General features: G+C 45.9%; 1 protein-coding gene across 1 annotated transcript in view; it reads left to right on the top strand.

Annotated features, from left to right (window-relative positions):
* Nucleotides 1-17,340, top strand: part of ASTN2 (astrotactin 2) — a 986,509-nt gene that overhangs the window by 885,608 nt on the left and 83,561 nt on the right. The window contains exons 21-22 of the mRNA XM_033858475.2: nt 11,752-11,852; nt 13,564-13,747. Of these exons, the coding sequence (XP_033714366.2) occupies nt 11,752-11,852; nt 13,564-13,747 (285 nt within the window). The remainder of the gene's footprint in view (nt 1-11,751; nt 11,853-13,563; nt 13,748-17,340) is intronic.

Genomic DNA, 17,340 nt, shown 5'->3' with positions numbered 1-17,340 from the left:
GGTGTTTTCCATGTTATTTCATTCTTACAACAATCTTGTCAGGCAGATATTATTGACTCCAATTTACAGGTATGGAAACTGAGGCTCTCAGGGATGACAGGAACAGGAAATAGAGCCATGATCAAATTCAGTCCTTCAGACTCCAAGCACAGGGATTGGCGTCTTCTCCCCCCATCCATCCATCCACCCGTGGGGAAGCAAAGCTCACACATGTGGTGGAGACTGAGTTCAACCGGAAGTAGATAAGAACCATCCTGCCTATAGTGTTCCCTAACTCAGTGTCCAAAGGTAAATCCAAGTTGGTGACCTCTACTTGGCCTCCTTTCCTCTGCACTTGGCTTTGGCAAAATGCAATCTCAAAAGGCACCACAGAAGAAGAGAAGGACTCTAGGGTCAGATGTGGAAAGAGGAGCACCGTCAGTGTTGAAAGGGTGCGACGGCGATGGTGTTCCTGTACTAAGATCCCTTCCTTGTCAAAAGTTGGGAACATGGAGTTCGTCCTCCTAATAAACTCTCACCTCCTCTGAACTGTGACTCAAGACCAAGTTGGGACCAATGAATACCTAATAATTCTATTTGGAAACAGCACTGGACTTTGAGTTAGGAGACCTACACTGGGGCCTGGCTGAACTACTATCTGCACAGCCTTGGGAAAGTCAATTCAAATTTCCATGGTTCACTTGCCTCCTTGTAAATATGAACTTAATAATACATATCCCTTAGACAGTTGTAAAGAGGACAGAAGACAACTGTATAAAAGTTCCCAGCTTTGTGTTTAATGCAGAGTACGTGCCCAAGAAATGTGTGCGGAATCTCTAAGGCACTTTTGCATCCATAATGACTGCTTGGTCCTCACAGCCTCCCTGTGGAGTTATCAGTAGGTACCTGGGACACAGAGAAGTCAAATCATGTGACCAAAGCCACATAGCTAGTTGACAAGGTTAAACCTACAATTCATGTCCTCTGTCTCTCAGATCAACATATTTCCAAGTTATGCTTTCCTGTAAAAAGTTCTATAATGGAAGTCATTTAAAAATTATTGTTTTTATCTGGGTTTCAGAGAGGCTGTCCAGTATGCAATAAAGGTGTAAGAAAAAGGCCACAGTTTGCTTTAAAAATCCCAGGAATACAAGTTGAAGTGGAATTGGGCATTCCATGCATAATTCATTCCTTCACTTGGAACCATAAATTTAGACTGTGTCTGCTTTACCTTAAAGCAACCTATTAAAAGATGAACATCCTCCAACTAAGAGCTGTGGTCAGTCCAACTATGTGTTATCATGTTGTCCACTCCCTGCAAAAAAGAGAGGGGGTGAGAAGGGGAAGGGACAGAGAAGAAGAAAAGGCAGGAGTAAGGCAGGAACTGCTGCTAAAGCCAAGTCAAGTGTGGACCAGAATTTTTCTTTCAAGAGAGGTCAGGTTATACCTGATGGGTGAATGAATGAGTTTAGACAGGCCATGTGCATAGGACTTGTGTATTAAAATCCACTGGCATAGTCACGCCTCTAAGGCTTTCTGAGTGGGGAAGGTAAGGATTGTCCACCATGTTGTTTTGTAGGAGAAAATGAGATTCTTATAGACGGTTGACATTCCCTGTAGGTTGCAGCTGACAGAGGATTCGGGTGGCCCTTGAATGCATTTCCAAGGCTTAGTTCACTGTTTAAAGAAGGGGGAAGGGACACATCTGAAGCAAACGCAGGGGCAAGAATAAATGTTTATTGAACTGCCATAGCACTGCGTCCCATTTCTTGTCCACTTGACCATCTCCCTGCTCTCCTGTGACCTCCTTGAAAGCAGGGCCCACATCCTTCTTATCCATGAGTGGCTCCCCCCCTGCTTGGCACAGTGTCTATCCGGTGTTCCACCAGCGGCAGGCACACACACAGTGGAGCTGCTGTGATAGTCACTCGCTCCTCAGTGGGTTATTGGAGATACACTCGACATGTTTTAATTGTAAATCAGTTCATATCTATTTCATTTTAAATGTCAGTACAGGAAGCATTTGTTTCTGAGTTCTGGTATTCTTGGCGCTGTGGGTTTTAGGGTAATGCTCATAACCCAGTGAGTTTGGGGGTCTTGGCAGTCAGAGCAGCGCATGTCTAGCACTGATTCTAGATTGTTGTTGCTTCTGCCTGAGCTTAGGCCCACACTGGTTTCCGAACTTGGCCTTCCCCCAGAGCTCTCTCTGCTGGCTTCCCTTTCCCCTGATTCTTTACCCGTTCTCTCATGGAGCTGGAGGGATTGAAAGGAGTACAAGTGTAGAGAGCTGATGTTTGGAGTCCAACCGCAGACTGCCTCACCTTTGTCCCAAGCAGGGCCTCCCAATCACGGCTCAGACTAGGTTGTTTTGAAAGTAGAAACCTGGGCTAGAGTCCTTAATACCATGACGGTTTCTCTGTGCCAGGCATTGGAATTAAATATTTATGTTGGCAGAAAGCATGGGTTGTCAGCCCGAGTTAGGAGATAAGAAGGTTGGGTTTTGGTGTTGGGGAGTGTAGGTGGGCTGCATGTGGTATCCGTACAGCCCCTGGCTAATCATTCTCAAGTCCTACTTTGATATACCTGGACTAATAGAGATATTTTGCCTGGTGGAAAGCACCCAGCTGGGGGAAACTTTGGGCATCTGAATTCTGGCAGCCAGTCCATACCATCTTGCCCAATGCCCTCATTTCATGGGCTGGGAACCCGAGGGCAGGGCATGCTCCAAGGTCACACTGCCCATTCAGTGGGTGAAACTGGAGTCCAGATCTTCAGCGGGCTGCTGAAGATCTGGGGTCAGAATAGCTTTGGACAAGTCACCTGAACGCATTGTGCCTATCTGTAAAGTGGGAATGACCATTTTACAGATCAAATGGGATCAAATGAAATAAGGTAAGCAAATGATTTTAATGTTAAGTACTGTCAAAGCTCTAATTCAGGGGTCAGCAAACTTTTCTCTAGAGGTCCAGATAGTAAATATTTCAGGCTTTGTGGGCCATATGTTCTCTGTTGCAGTCACTCAGTTCCGTCACTGTAGTGTGAAAGCATCCACAGAAAATAGATTTTAAGAAAACAAGAGTGGCTACGTTCCATTGAAGCTTTATTTACAAAAACAGGCAGCAGACCAGTTTTGGCTCTGCACCATAGTTTGCTGACTCCTGCCCTAGATGCTTGGACATTGTTCTGGTGACTACTGATGACATAACAAATGACCCCAGAATTCAGTGGCTTAAGACAACCATTTGATTATGCTGATGGTTCTGTGGCTCGTGCATTCAGACAGGGCACAGCAGGTTGGGCTGTCTTTGCTCCTTTAAGTCTGGAGCCTCAGCTGCAAGGGTTCAAAGGCTGGAGGTGACTCAACTGCTGAAGGCTCCTTTGTGCATCTTTCTGGGGATTGGCTGGAATGACCTGAACATCGTGCTGCTGAGGTGCCTGACGTAGCCTCTCTGCGTGGCATGGCTTCCTCACACCAGGGTAGTTGGATGTCCTGCATGGAGGCTCAGGGCTCCCAGCAAGAATGTTTCAGTGAGCAAGGTGGACGTTGTCTAGCCCTTTATGACCCAGATTCACAAGGTACACAGTGTCCCTTCCGCTGTGCTCTATTACTAAAAGCACTCATGAACCTGCCTCATTCAAGGTAAAGGGACATAGGCTCCTGCCTCTCAATGGGAACAATGTCAAAGAATTGGGGTGGGAGTGGGGCCTCATTTTAAAATCATTATAGAAGAGATTCATAATTTAAACACACACATTGAAAAATGGTGAAAGCTTATTTAGCACTTACCATGTGCCAGGCGCTCTTTTGAGCTCTTTATTCCTCCAGCATCCCTTTGAAGGGGGTGATATTATCGTCCACGCTTTAACGACAAGATCACTGAAGAACAGAGAGGTTAACTAACTTACCCAAGGTCATAAAGATAGTACGGTGTAGAACCAACATTTGAGCTCAGGTAGTCAAGCTCCGAAGTCTGTTCTAATCATGACATCCTGCTGCTTTGTGATCAGGAAAATGAGAATTCTCTTTCTACTATTCAAGCAGAACTGGGTTAAGAGCCTGAGTCTTGGGAATGTCAGGTGTCTAGCAGATCTTCCTGCCAAGAATCAGTTACAAACATTATTGCATACCTACTCTGGGTTCAGACTGTTCTGAGCACCGTGGGTAGACCAAGGAAAGAGGTACGGTGCTCAATTTCATTCATTTTAGTTTGAGTGGGGGATTGAATTTTGATTTAATTCTCACAACCCTGTGAGATGGAACCTTGGTCCCCATTTTACAGATAAGGAAACCAAGGCCCAGTGGTTCTTGCCCAGTAGCTGATGGAGTTCAAACTCAAACCCAGAGCCTGATAATGCAAGTCCATGCTCTTTGCCATAGACTCCAATGGAGAAAGATCTGGAATGGATCATACCAACTCTTTCAGAGGCAAACATCCTCAGCCCCTAGAAGATCAGATCTAGCCCATCCCTCAGCGCTGATCATCTTGGTTTAGTTCCCTCCTTGCAGAGACGAGGGACTGAGACCCAGCAAAGGGCAGTTAGGTGTCCCTGGCCATCTGACTGCACAGACCCCGAGCTGGAGCCGGGACTCATTGTTTTTCCCACCATCCCTGCCTTCCACATTGTGCTGGGAATGGCAGGGAGGGGAGTGATGGTAGTTGGTGGAGGGGGGTTGTGGGGGGATGAACTAACGGGAAGTTGTTTGCCAAAGCTGTGTGGGGGAAGGAGCATTTTACAAGACCAGGGCCTCTGGCCTGGAAACATCTGTTTCCCTTCAAATCAGAGAGGAGACTTTTGCCTCCCCAGAATGCCTAAATCACGCGGCGGCTGGGGAAGAGCAGGCGTTGGCCTGGAGACTTCAAACGCATTTTCCCGTCCTCTCGGGGACCTAGTTCTGACGTGGGCCTCTGAGCCCCTGTCCCTGCTCTTACCCCCTGTCAGATCCATGAGAAGCTCTCACCGCCAATTAATGTCTTGGTTTCATTCTCTCACCCCTGCTGTGACGGGGTTCCGGGGGTCTTGGATGGGACCAACAACAGCTTCCTTTCTACCTCCCTTCCTCTAATCTCCACTAGGACAACTTACTCTGGGTGTGGGGGAGGGTGTCAGAGCCTTGGGCTGTGGCCTAACAGTAATAATAGTAATAATAATATTGGTAATGATACCCACAGCTCTCTCTCATTGACTGCTAACGTGCCAGGCATCAATGGTGAGCAGTCTCCTGCCATATCTCATTCTAACAGCTGCCCTATGTAATGGGTTTTAATATTACGATTCCTATTTTACAGGTGAGTTTACTGAGGCAAGGCCTCACACAGCCAATAAATGGAGGGCCAGAATTTAAAACCAAATTGCCTGATTCCAAAGCCATGCATTGGGCCACTCTGTTATTCTATCTCCTTTAATGGCCTTTTAATCTAATCACCTTTTGTTCATTTTACAGATGGGGAAACTGATTTCTAGACAAGGGAACTACTACCTTAGAGTTGATTGAGTCCTTCATTCAGTCTGTCATTCATTCTGGCAAGTATTTGCTAAGCACCATGTGCTTTAGGTGTCTGAGCACCAGATGTAGGTGGACAGAGATGGGCAGAGCCATAGTCCAGTCCTGAAGACACTCACATGCTCATGGGGGCACGAGAGAAGTGTCTGGACACTGACCTAGCCATGCCACATGTGCCGTGACAGGGCACCGTGCAGGGAGAATGGCTTCCCCAGAGGAGATGAGGTTTGATTGCTGCTCCAAGGGCAAGGTGGAGAGGGTCAAGTGGAGAAGGGGTCGGGTGACCCAGATGGAGGGTGCAGCAAGTGTGAAGGCAAAGAGGTGGGATCCATTAGCAGTTGCATGTGGTTCTACTGTGAAACAGAGTAGGAAGCAGAGGTTGTTAAACAAGGCTGGATCTGTGGCCAGAGTTTGAGACTCGGTGACAGAGTCTCAAACCGATAGTGTCAAATGAAGGAACATCAAGGAGTCATGCTGGGGGCGGGGAGTAAGGAGTTTGTGCTTTGTCCTGAAGATGGTGAAGAAACATTGAAGAACACTTTGCATTTGAGTAGTCAATCCCAAGGCACTTCCCCACACATTGAAATCCCAATACACCAAGATCCTATAGCTGTAGGCATCTGAGATCTCACAACCCACAGTCTCTGGAAAAGCCGGGATGCAAACTCAAGTTTTCAACCACCTTGGCCAGTGTTCTTTCCCCTGAAACAAAGACAAAGGAGCAGCAAGGGCTTGAGCCTGGGATTCCCCCACTTCATCCTTGGAGTCTCCTCTTATTATAATTAACTTATCCCATAGGTGCAAGTGGAGCTAAGTCCGTCAATTGTGCAAGAAGCAGGGTGGTGTCCAGAAGAGGCGCTGGAGGAGGAGGCGGGAAAGCCAATGTCTTTATTCTGAAATTATTGGCAGCGGGTCCTTGTGCAAGTCTGTTTCCTCTCTGGGCCTTGGTTTTCTCACCTGTAAAGTGAGGTTGTAGAGTTTGGGGATGGCTCAGGGGTTCTAGTCCACATTCAGTGGATCTCAGCCTGCCTCAGCAGGTAAAGATGAGAGAACCGAGCTGAGGTAGCCGGCACCCTTCTGAGAAACACAGATCTGACCGTGTCCTCTCTCAATCTCTCCCTCTTTCCCCTTTTCACTCTGTTTTGTGGGTGTGTATGCGTATATCTGTTTCTCAGCCTGCCTCTCTCTTCTCATCCTCTTCTCTTTCCCCACATCAGGGGCTGCTACTTTCTGCCCCTCTCAAAGAGCCCCTCCAAGCCCTGCCTGGTCTGCTAACAGCTTTCAGATGTGTCTCTGGAACAGTTCTACAATTACAGCTGAGACAGGCAGAAAGCACATGGCCTTGTGGCTTCTGACCCAGGCCCGTAAGGCTGACATCTTCCTCTTTCGGCACCCCTCCACCCCCACTGGCAGGGTGGCCTGAGGACTCATCTATCCTGGGGCCTCTACTGACATGTTGGGTTACTCTAATAACACAAATAGAAACTGCCTTTTGGGGAGCAAAGATTGAACCAGGCAATGCTGCAATCAGTATATCATTGAGCCTTGATCCCAAACTTGTGAGATACGGTTAACTTCACCCTGTTTTACAGGCGCAGAGACTGAGGCTCAGAGACAGTGAAGTGACTTCCCAAGAACGCTCAGCCAGCTATTGGGGAAAGCAAGATTCTACCCAGGTTTTATAATTTGAAAACCTAAGACTACTTCTTTCCCAGCATGCTGCTCTTCCTGCTGCTTGGCTAAGTAGAGAGGTGACCCTGGACCCTCTTGGTGGAGGAAATATATTACAGAAGCATCCTGGAAACATAATTGGCCAGTTTAAATTTTTTTCTAACTCCTCATGTTTGGAGACTCATTCACGTATTTACTACAGCCTTCTATGTTCCCCTCAGTTGAAATGCATCTCCTTCTCTTATACTCCAAGAAAGCATTTTAAAAATGTGTACCCTTGTCCAAATAAGTGCTCTTTATATGGCCTTTATTAAAATTTGCAACTTACAAGCCACTTCTCATACGTCACTCTACGTAATTCTTGAGAGCCCCATCTTGTTGATGCAGAAACTGAAATTCAGAAATGCGATGTGATATGCTCAAGTTCATTCGTTTACTCAAATATTTAAAGTGCCTATCATATGCTTAGTACTGTGTTAAGTGCCAGGGATATAGCTGTACCCAAGCTTCAGGCTAGGGTTTGGAGTCTGCCTCTGCCACTTCCTAGATGTCGTGTGGGTAGTAAGTGCTCACACAGTGTTACCCAATACTCTCCTTACCTCCCTCCTTTGCCACTTACTAATTCTCACATCCTGGAGTTTGACTATGATCTTGCCTCCGACCCTTCTTACTGGTCATAACTCACCTTGCATAGCACTTACCTTTCACATTCATCCACGCTGACCTGTGAAATGGACAGCAGCCTCCCTACCACAGATGCTTGATGCGGAGAGGTGAAATAAGCACAGAGGGGTAAAGGGACTAGTCCAAGGTCACAGAGCCAGGGACTAGAATGGAAAGTGAACGCAAGCCTGGCCATCTCCAAGACCAGACTTCTTCCTCTGTCACCTACTGCTTCCCTTGACTGAGACAATACTGGACGTAGTAAGTGCTGGAACTGAGCTCCGCTCACAGTGCTGAGGTATGACAGGTGGAGAGAGAGAATCCCCACATCGTAATGCTGTTGTTCTCACGCCAAAGGCTGAACCCAAAAGGTCCAGAAAGAAGATGAATAGATTGGCTTGCATCTGAAGATGGGGCCGAAATATGCCGTATTTAGGCCTCTTAGTCACATCTATCAGGTTTAGACCCACACTTGTTTACCCTTGCCAGCACGCCAAGCCAGCTGATGAAAGATAAAAGGTGAAATGAGATTTGACAAGATAGTATAGTACAATGTAGTTAAGAGTATAATCTTCGGATTTAGACAGACCTAATTCTGGTCCCCCACTGCTACTTACTTAATATGTAATAATAGGTCAATTACTTGACCTCCTTGGAACCAACATCCTTACTGATAAAATGCAAACAGTCATGGTACCTGACGCATACATTATGAAGATTAACTGGAGCAGTGCATACAAAGGACCCAACACCGATGAGCACTTAGTAGATGGCAGCCGTGCCTATCATTACATTTAGGAAGTGGGCTAGTTTTCCTGCACTCGGACTGACAATTCTTCAGGGAGGGACTTGTTTCTTTTGTTTCACATTCGGGGAGACTTAGGCTCAGAGAGGATAATCAACCAGCCCAAGGTCATACTCTGAGGTTCTAGTGAACCTCAGAGCCAAGGTTTGAATGGATGCTGAATGTCTGCAAGGCTCCTTCTGCTTCTGGGGCTCTGGGTGACCTGTTCCCTGCTTGACCCCTCACCCCAGTTCCCTTTGCATCATATTGGTGGGACAGCTCAGTGCTTACATTCCTGCAGTGCTAGGAGGTGTCTCCCTGGGTCTGTCATCGGCCTAGTGGCCGTGGCCCATAGCAGTAAAGAGTATGGAGCGTATATGGTTACGAGGCTTGCTGCCAGCCTGGCTCGTGGCGTCAGAAACACAGACCTGGCATGACTGATTGATGAATTCCGATGTGCGCCCAAAACACCAGCTTCCCAGTAAAGGCAGGATGGGGCTAAGGTACCGTCTGAGTTACGACAAAACTCAGAATCAATAACAAGGAATAAGCTCAAAACACATTCTTGGAATGGCATGAGTACCTCTTACAGTTCTTCAAAAGAGAAATCGAGTTATTCTTAAAAAGGAGACTTTCACACAAAGAAGACAAATGGTAGTTTCTCCAGAAAGATACTGGCTTCTGCTTACTGTGCCCCTCGTACCAAGAAGTTCTGATTTATAGTGCCTTTAATAAAAACAGCCTTTGGACCATCATGTCATGAGGTATTAAAGCTGAGAGGCCCTCTGAGATTTCCAGGTTCAGACCCTCTGAGCTAGTAGTGGTGGAACTGGAGCAGGAAAATGGCAGCTGAGAGTTCAGAGTATGGGTTTTAGAGTGAGACAAACCAGGATACAGGTCTTGGTTTTCTCATTGTCTAACTGTGATTTTGGACAAATTGCCTAATTTTTTGATCTTCAGTTTCCTCTTCTGAAAGATGGAGATAATGAGAGTGATTATTTTAGGAGGTTTTCATAAGATTAGAAAAACATGTGAAATGGCACTGTTTCAACATATTTGGAGTTTGGCAAGTGTACCTAATGGACTTGTATTTGTACAGAGGTGATATCCACAGACCTTTAGTCAGAGGATAGTAGCTGATAGTGGCTAAATGCATGGGCTTTGGAGTCAGACACACCTAAGCTTAACTGCCTGTCTCAGTAATTACTGTGTGGTTCTGGGCAAGCTGCTTTCCCTCTCTGAGCCCCGTATATAAAATAAAGAGAGTAATAGCAGTTATCTTTTAGGATCATCTGGGGGAATTAATAGCAATAATGCAGATAAAACTGCATAGGTCCCTGCTTGACACATATTAAGGACTCAGCACAAATTAATTAATTTGGACAACCAGCTCATATTTATTAACTACCTAATATGTGCAGTCAGTCAGGGTTCATCATTCCACAACTGGCAGTCACAGTGTTATGCCCATTTTATAACATGAGGTAAGTTGAGGTTTTGGAGAAGGGGGAGAGGAAATAGGGCCCCTGGGACTGTAGTTTCTTCTACCTGACCCAGAAAACCCTATTCCCACTCCACGCTACTGCTCTACCCTTGAACGCTGGTGAAAGAGGATGGCATGACAAGGACAGGATGCTGAGACGCTTAGCCCTTCTCCCTTCTATTCAGATTGTCGCTGGCCTCCAAGCATTACCTCTTCTCGAAAGTCTACTCACTCCTTTGACTTTGTTTAAACTTCAGAACTTGGAGATCTGGAGGTGTGAAGGGTCAGAGAGCCTTCTCAAAGTAGGCCAGACAACCGTGTCTACTCTAGAAAGAATTCTGTGCCCTGGATTGGACCTGAATCCACCAGGTCTGCAGTTTACCAATTCTCTCCGTCGAATACCACACAGGCTGCCTATTCCCCCCAGTACAGCATGGGGCTGCAGGCAACAACGCTGAAAGCTGGGGACATGCCTTGTACCTAGAATAACTCCCAGACTCTATCATGGCCCACAGGGGCCCCACCCACCCATCTTCCCACTCATCTCTCTTTGCTACAGCTGCACAAACCGTCTACTCCTCCAACAGTCTGGATCCTTCTCGCCTCAGGACCTTTGCACTTAACTGCTTTTCCTGCCTGGGATGCTTTTCCTCCCATAAGCTAGTTCCTTCTCATTTTCATGTCTCAGATCAAACCTCTCAACAAGAAGGCCTTTGTGGACACACCTGTCTAAAGCAGCCACATCCCCCTTCACTTTAATCTATTATCATTCACCATTATCTATTTTTTTGCTTACTTTTTGTTTAGCTTTATGCAAGCAGGGGCCTTAACTCTCTTGCTCATCTTTATAATCTTAGCACCTAAAATAATTCCTGGCACACAGTTAATGCTCAACTAAAATTTGTTAAGTAAATGAATGAAAGAATATATAAATGAGTATATAAAGCCATACAAGATAGCATCGGGGTTTACTTCTCAAGTCCTGGATTCAGACTGCTCTGCCCCGCCGGTAACTGTGAGACCATGGAAAGATACACAACTAAGTCTCAGTTTTCTCCTTGGTGAAATGCAGGTGAGAATAATCCCTGCCTTCTAGGTTTGCTACTTGTAAATTAAGAGATTATGTGCAAAATGCCCAGCAAGGCAGTTGGTGTTCAATACATGCTTAATAATTTTCTTTTTTTTCTTTCCAAATCATTTTCCTGCAGCCTAAGCATCCCTGAGTTCTTTTTTTTAATTTTGCTTGTGACCTCTTTTCAAGTTTGTTTATTTATTTATTTATTTTTGGCTGTGTTGGGTCTTCGTTTCTGTACGAGGGCTTTCTCTAGTTGCGGCGAGTGGGGGCCACTCTTCATCGCCGTGCGCGGGCCTCTCACTATCGCGGCCTCTCTTGTTGCAGAGCACAGGCTCCAGAAGCGCAGGCTCAGCAGTTGTGGCTCACGGGGCCTAGATGCTCCGCGGCATGTGGGATCCTCCCAGGCCAGGGCTCGAACCCATGTCCCCTGCATGGGCAGGCAGATTCTCGACCACTGCACCACCAGGGAAGCCCCTCATCCCTGAGCTCTTTCAACTATTATTCCTGTGCTATGATTTTGTGTTCCTCTTTGGAACTTCCAGGGCCTTTTCTGAAGTCACAGCCTTGTGCTCTGTTTTCTTGTTGTGCTACAGGTTCACTCTCTATGCAGTGGATACACGAGGGAGGCACTCAGAGCTCAGCACAGTGACCCTGAGGACCGCCTGTCCGCTGGTAGATGACAATAAAGCAGAAGGTAGGTGACCCATTTCTTCACTTCCGAGGTAACTCCCATATTTTCGCTCTCTAAATTCTGCACCCAACAGTCACTAACCACCACTACTTTCCTGCCTCACACACATATTGGCACAGGGAGAAGAAAGCCAAGGGACTAAGGAGGAACATGGAGATAAATTAATCAAAGCCATGAAGGAAATTGAGACGGACCAGCAGTATCTTTGCCAGTAGAAAGACTTGCTCCTCTGTTGTAGAATCTGTGTTCTGACTTAGAGGCAAGGAGTGGTGGAGAGTCAGAACCCCATGACTGTGTTCTGCCCCTTGGCCTAGGCTTTTAGGGACCAATCCCTTTCTTCCACTTCAGGCTACGCTAGAGCTGGCAAATCGGTGGCACCTAGAGGACCACTTGGCTTTGCTGCACTCATGGCAGATATCATTAGCTGATCACAGCACACCTTCCCATCTAGCCCAGGGGTGGCCTCAGAATCCTCAGCGTAGAGCTAGAGTCAGTAACTATCAGTCAGAATTAGCATGCAAGATGAAACCTTTTCTGCTATTCCTTGTCCATGGAGTTGTAAACATTAGGCAAAACACCTGTCAAAAAAAATGGAACCAATAAATCAGCTCTACCATATACTTAGTTCTTAGACAATGTGTAGACACAGTTTCTACAAAAACATGATGGTAGCTCATGAGACCTGGTGGTCCACTTCAAGTTGAGCAGATATTTTCTAAGAACCCTGGTACAAGGAATGCAGAAGAGACATGGTCTTCATCTTTCAGGAGTTCACATTCTAGGGGGAGAGAGAGAGAGACATTTCTTCAAATGGCTCAGTCATAAGCTTGATGACAGATGTTTGTGTGCTACCTACCAGACAAGAGGAGATGGTGAGATACTGAGTCTCAAAAGGGAGAGAATTTGAGATGGTTTCCTCGTAATTTTTTTAAGTATTTTTATTTTAAAATAACACATGAACATGGTTTAAAAACATAAGAACAATAAAGATCAGGGTAGAAAACTTTACAAAGTAAATGCTCCTTCCATCCTGAACCCAAGTCCCCCAGACTGTCCTGAAAGCGATTGCCATTAGCAGTGATGTGGGAACATACATAAATTTTGTTCAAAGTCTTCAAAGATGAAAGAATGTGCCTCCTATTCAAAAGAGCAGCCCATAATGAATTTTAGTTACATCAATTAGTAGGAATGACTGAAAGAGTAGAAATTGCCATGAATGGCAAACAGAAGAGTCGAGATTTTCTTTGAAAGATTTTTGAATGGAGAGCTGTTAGACCTGATCACAGAAATGTGTTGGGAGTATTGCGGAGAGGAGATAGAAGTTGACTATTGAGATGAGCCCAAGACAGTTTATTTAAGCCTCTGCACTTGTTTGGAATTTTCTGTTAAATCGTAGGCACAAAACTTACGTTAGTGAGTGCAATTACAAGCACTAACTTTGTGCCAGACCCTGTGTTGAGTGCTTTACATGCATGTTTTAATTTAGTCGTCCCAGTGCCTCTCCAGACTATATATCGTTATCTCCGGTTGATAGATAGGAAAACTGAACACAGCTGGTCAGTGACATATTCAGGATGGAATTAAGGTTTGTCTGTCCCCAAAGACCACACTAGTGAACTCCTGCATGAATATGCCTTCCTAGTTGCAAGGCATGCTTTTGTCCTCCCTTTTTCCTACTGTCCGGTGATCTGTGCCTGCAATTCTTCCTCCCCAGAGATAGCTGACAAGATCTACAATCTGTACAATGGGTACACAAGCGGGAAGGAGCAGCAGACTGCCTACAACACACTGATGGAAGTCTCCGCCTCCATGCTGTTTCGAGTCCAGCACCACTACAACTCTCACTATGAGAAGTTTGGTGACTTTGTCTGGAGGAGCGAGGATGAGCTGGGGCCCAGGTACGTGGGCATATGAGCGCGAGTGGGGTGGTAAATTCTTCTTGCTTCCATTTGACTTTACTGGAGCCTTTCTTCCATAGGCTGGGAATGGGCTTTATGAAATAAATAAGAGTGGCAGTCACCCCGGTCATGTCAGGGTTCGAGAGGGGAAGTGGGTAGGGAGAATGAAAGAATCTTGGAATTTTAGCTTCTTAGACTCCTGGAATGTCAGATCAGAGACCTCAGTGTTCTTTCAGTCAATCTCCCCTTCTTCACCTTCCACTTGCAGTTTTAGAGAAGGGAAGCATAGCTTCCTTGAGGGGATATGTCCTAATCAGCATCGTAGAAGAGCATGGTGACAGGGTCATGGCCCCTAATCTAGGGCTTCTCCTACTCTTTCATAAGAAATCCGAGGGTTTTTTTTTTTTTCTGGATAAAGCCCACTGGTAACCAAGACTAAATACATTCATAACTTCAACACGTACTAAGGCACAATTTTTTGTCACCAGCACTGACCATGCCAACCACTGTGATAGTTGCCATGGAGGATTCAACCGTAACTAACACACAGTCACTATCTTCTGAAGCGTCACAAAGTAGTATCTGAAACGGTGGCTGCATTTCATGCCTTGCACCCAACAATGACATCCATTCATTTATTCAACACAAACTTAGTAGCCCCTCTTTTAGGTCGGTAGTTGATAATGCAATGTTAAAAATGTAGAAACAGTCCCTATCGACGCATAGCTTACTGTTGCAGGTAATTAAACAAGCAGTTGCAAAGAATAGGAATAATAAGGGTCAAAAGAATAGACGAAAGGGGCCCTTTGGGGAAGCAAGGCATAGACACTCGGTCTAGGTAACGCAGTGAAGCCCCCATAAAGGCTGAGACTCTGAGGCCTAAAGGGTGAGCTAAGGTCAGACCACTGGAGGGAGAGGAGGATTGGAGGGGTTAGGGCCAAAGGAGTAGCCTGTGAAATGTTCAGAGGAGATAATACTACATAGGCAGGGGTTTTCCTCTTAAATTTTGGTCATTTGCCTGCCACCTTTATGATTTTTGTCATATCGCCACACCATATGCAGTTCATTTATTTTCTATTTCTTCCTTAGGTCCACTTATTGAAAATACATTTGAAACGAAAACACTGTATCATTTTGTAAAGGGAAAACTAGCACCATCTACCCTTAATAAAGATTAAACTTAAGCATTCAGTACAATTGAAGAAAAACAAAACCAGAAAACGATGTAGTTCAAGCCTAGCTGAGCCTGAGGCTTTCCCTTTAAAAAGGGAGATTAGCAAGTGTTAGAGAAGTACTTAAGACACAGTCCTGAACTAAAACTCTCTTAAAGTAATCTGGAGGAGGGGGAGAGAGTGAAAATGGGAATCAAAATGCTTTTCCTCAGTGTGATTCATTGTTGTTTAATACTGGATCTGTGATCTTCCTGAGTACCACCTAAAATCCTTTCTCCTGCCCCAGGGGAACTCCTTCTACACTTTGGTAAACACTGTGTGGAGGAACTGAAAGAATTTCTGTGTAGTTGGAGCCAAGTGTGTGACAGCAGGAGTGGGAAGAGATAAGAAGGGAGAGGTCAGCAAGGGCCAGTTCCGAATGCCCTGTAAGTAGGGTTAAAGAGTTTGGATTATCTCTCTAGGGTAATGGGAAGCTTTTCAAGTGTTTTTCACAGGGGGGAGATGTTATCAGATCTTCAAGGGATAGAGATCCCTCTGACTGCAGTTAGAAGCCTGGACTAGAGGTGTCTAGACCAGAAGGAGGCAGTGAGGCCATAGAGGCTGTTGTAACCCTAATCCAGGAGAGATGGTGCAGTGCCCTGGGTCTGTGCTAGTGTTTCTGGCACTGAAGAGGATTGCGTGACTTCCTGAGATAGGGCAGCGTGTTATGCCTTAAATAGCTTTAAAATTACCCTGTAAACTAGGCAAAGTAGGGTATCCTCCCCATTTTATGAATGAAAAGGAATTGGAGGCCCCACAGGGTTAAATGAGCTGCGCAGAGTTTGCTATGGAGTCCGGTTCTGCCCCGAGCTTTCACCCTGAGCCCTTACAACACTTGCAGTAAACTCCAAGAATTCAAGGCTTGGTTGAGGGATAAAAAGGCTCTTTCCCTGGGGCGGGGCCTTATCTGTTTTGCTGGGTCCTGGATTGTAACTTTCTCCCTTTCACATGAAAGAAATGTTCTTTAGATAAAAGCTAAAAGAGAGCAGACAGACAGAAGCACAGAGCCCCAGATGAAAGCTTCTGCATGAGTCATCGTGGCTGCCATCTTGCCTGGGGACAGGCAAAGGCATTCTGCTTTACTGGGCTTTCCCACAGGGTTCAGGGATTTTAGGTGGAAGCTAAACCAGAGCTTCACTCCTGGCTTTGTCTTTATCATCTTCTGGGGTCCTTCCAGGACATAAATCTCCTGGAAAGGCTTTCTGGTCGCCCACAGAGGCAGAACAACCCACTCAGTAATGGACCCGTTCACCTCCGGCCAGCTAGTCACCAGCCACTATATGCCAACACCCACTGTGCCACCCAGCTCCCTCCTTCTTTGGTCTTTCTAGTCTCTTGAGGGAATCTGAGATTCCTCTGGTGTCCCACACTGGCATCAGCAGGAATCAAGGCAGCTGCACCCTAATCCATCCTGGCACTGCTAATAAACTGACTGTGCAACCTTGGCCTGTGGCCCTCTCTGGCACTCAGTCTCTTTATCTATAAAATTGTTGCAGGAAGGGGGTCCCTTTCCAGAGCCCGAGAGTGGGCTCTTGTCTAACACTCAGAAATGAATTGTCCGAGGAGACACATGTGCTGGCAAAGCAAGAGACTTTATTGAAAAGGGGTGCCTGGTCAGAGAGCAGCAGGGTAAGGGAACCCAGGAGAACTGCTCTGCCACGTGGCTTGCAGTCTCGGGTTTTATGGTAATGGGGTTAGTTTATGAGTTGTCTCTGGACAATCATTCTCACTCAGGGTCCTTCCTGGTGGCACTCGAGCATCGCTCAGCCAAGATGGATTCCAGCGAGAAGGATTCTGGGAGGTTTGTAGGACATATGAACTGGCTTCTCCTCTCTCCTTTTCACCTTTCCCGAATTCTTCCAGTTGGTGGTAGCTTGTTAGTTCTGAGTTCCTTACCAGGACCTCCTGTTGTAAGATAACTCATGCAAGTGGTTACTATAGGGCTTGGCCAGGGCGGTGGTTTTGGTCAGTGGTTCCCCTATAACAAAACGATAGTAGTACTTTTTCTTTTTTCTTAGCAGTGAAAAAGCTGTTTTCTAAATCTTGCAAAGAACCCCAGGTCTTAGCTAGAAGTCACCTCCTCAGAGAATCCTCTAAAATTTCTACCCATTCACTTTATCACACCCTCGTGTTTTAATTTTCTGTGTTGTATCTACTAGTTTTAGTATCCTGTATTGCTTATGTGTTTACTTCTGAGTTATCTATAAGATATTATCCCCACTACAATGTCAGTTTATGTATAGCTAGTGATCCTTTATGTCCCATTCAACTCTTGTAAGTAGGTGCTAAATGATTACTTATTGAATAATTGAATAATGGGATGAGTAGATGTGTGAACCAGATGACTACAGAGTTGTTCTGGTAGAAGCTAGAGTGGGTGAC

This window comes from Tursiops truncatus, chromosome 6 (assembly GCF_011762595.2).
Source record: "Tursiops truncatus isolate mTurTru1 chromosome 6, mTurTru1.mat.Y, whole genome shotgun sequence".
Taxonomy (NCBI): Eukaryota; Metazoa; Chordata; class Mammalia; order Artiodactyla; family Delphinidae; genus Tursiops; species Tursiops truncatus.
The sequence above is the reverse complement of the archived record's forward strand: the minus strand, read 5'-3'. Positions and strand labels throughout refer to the sequence as shown.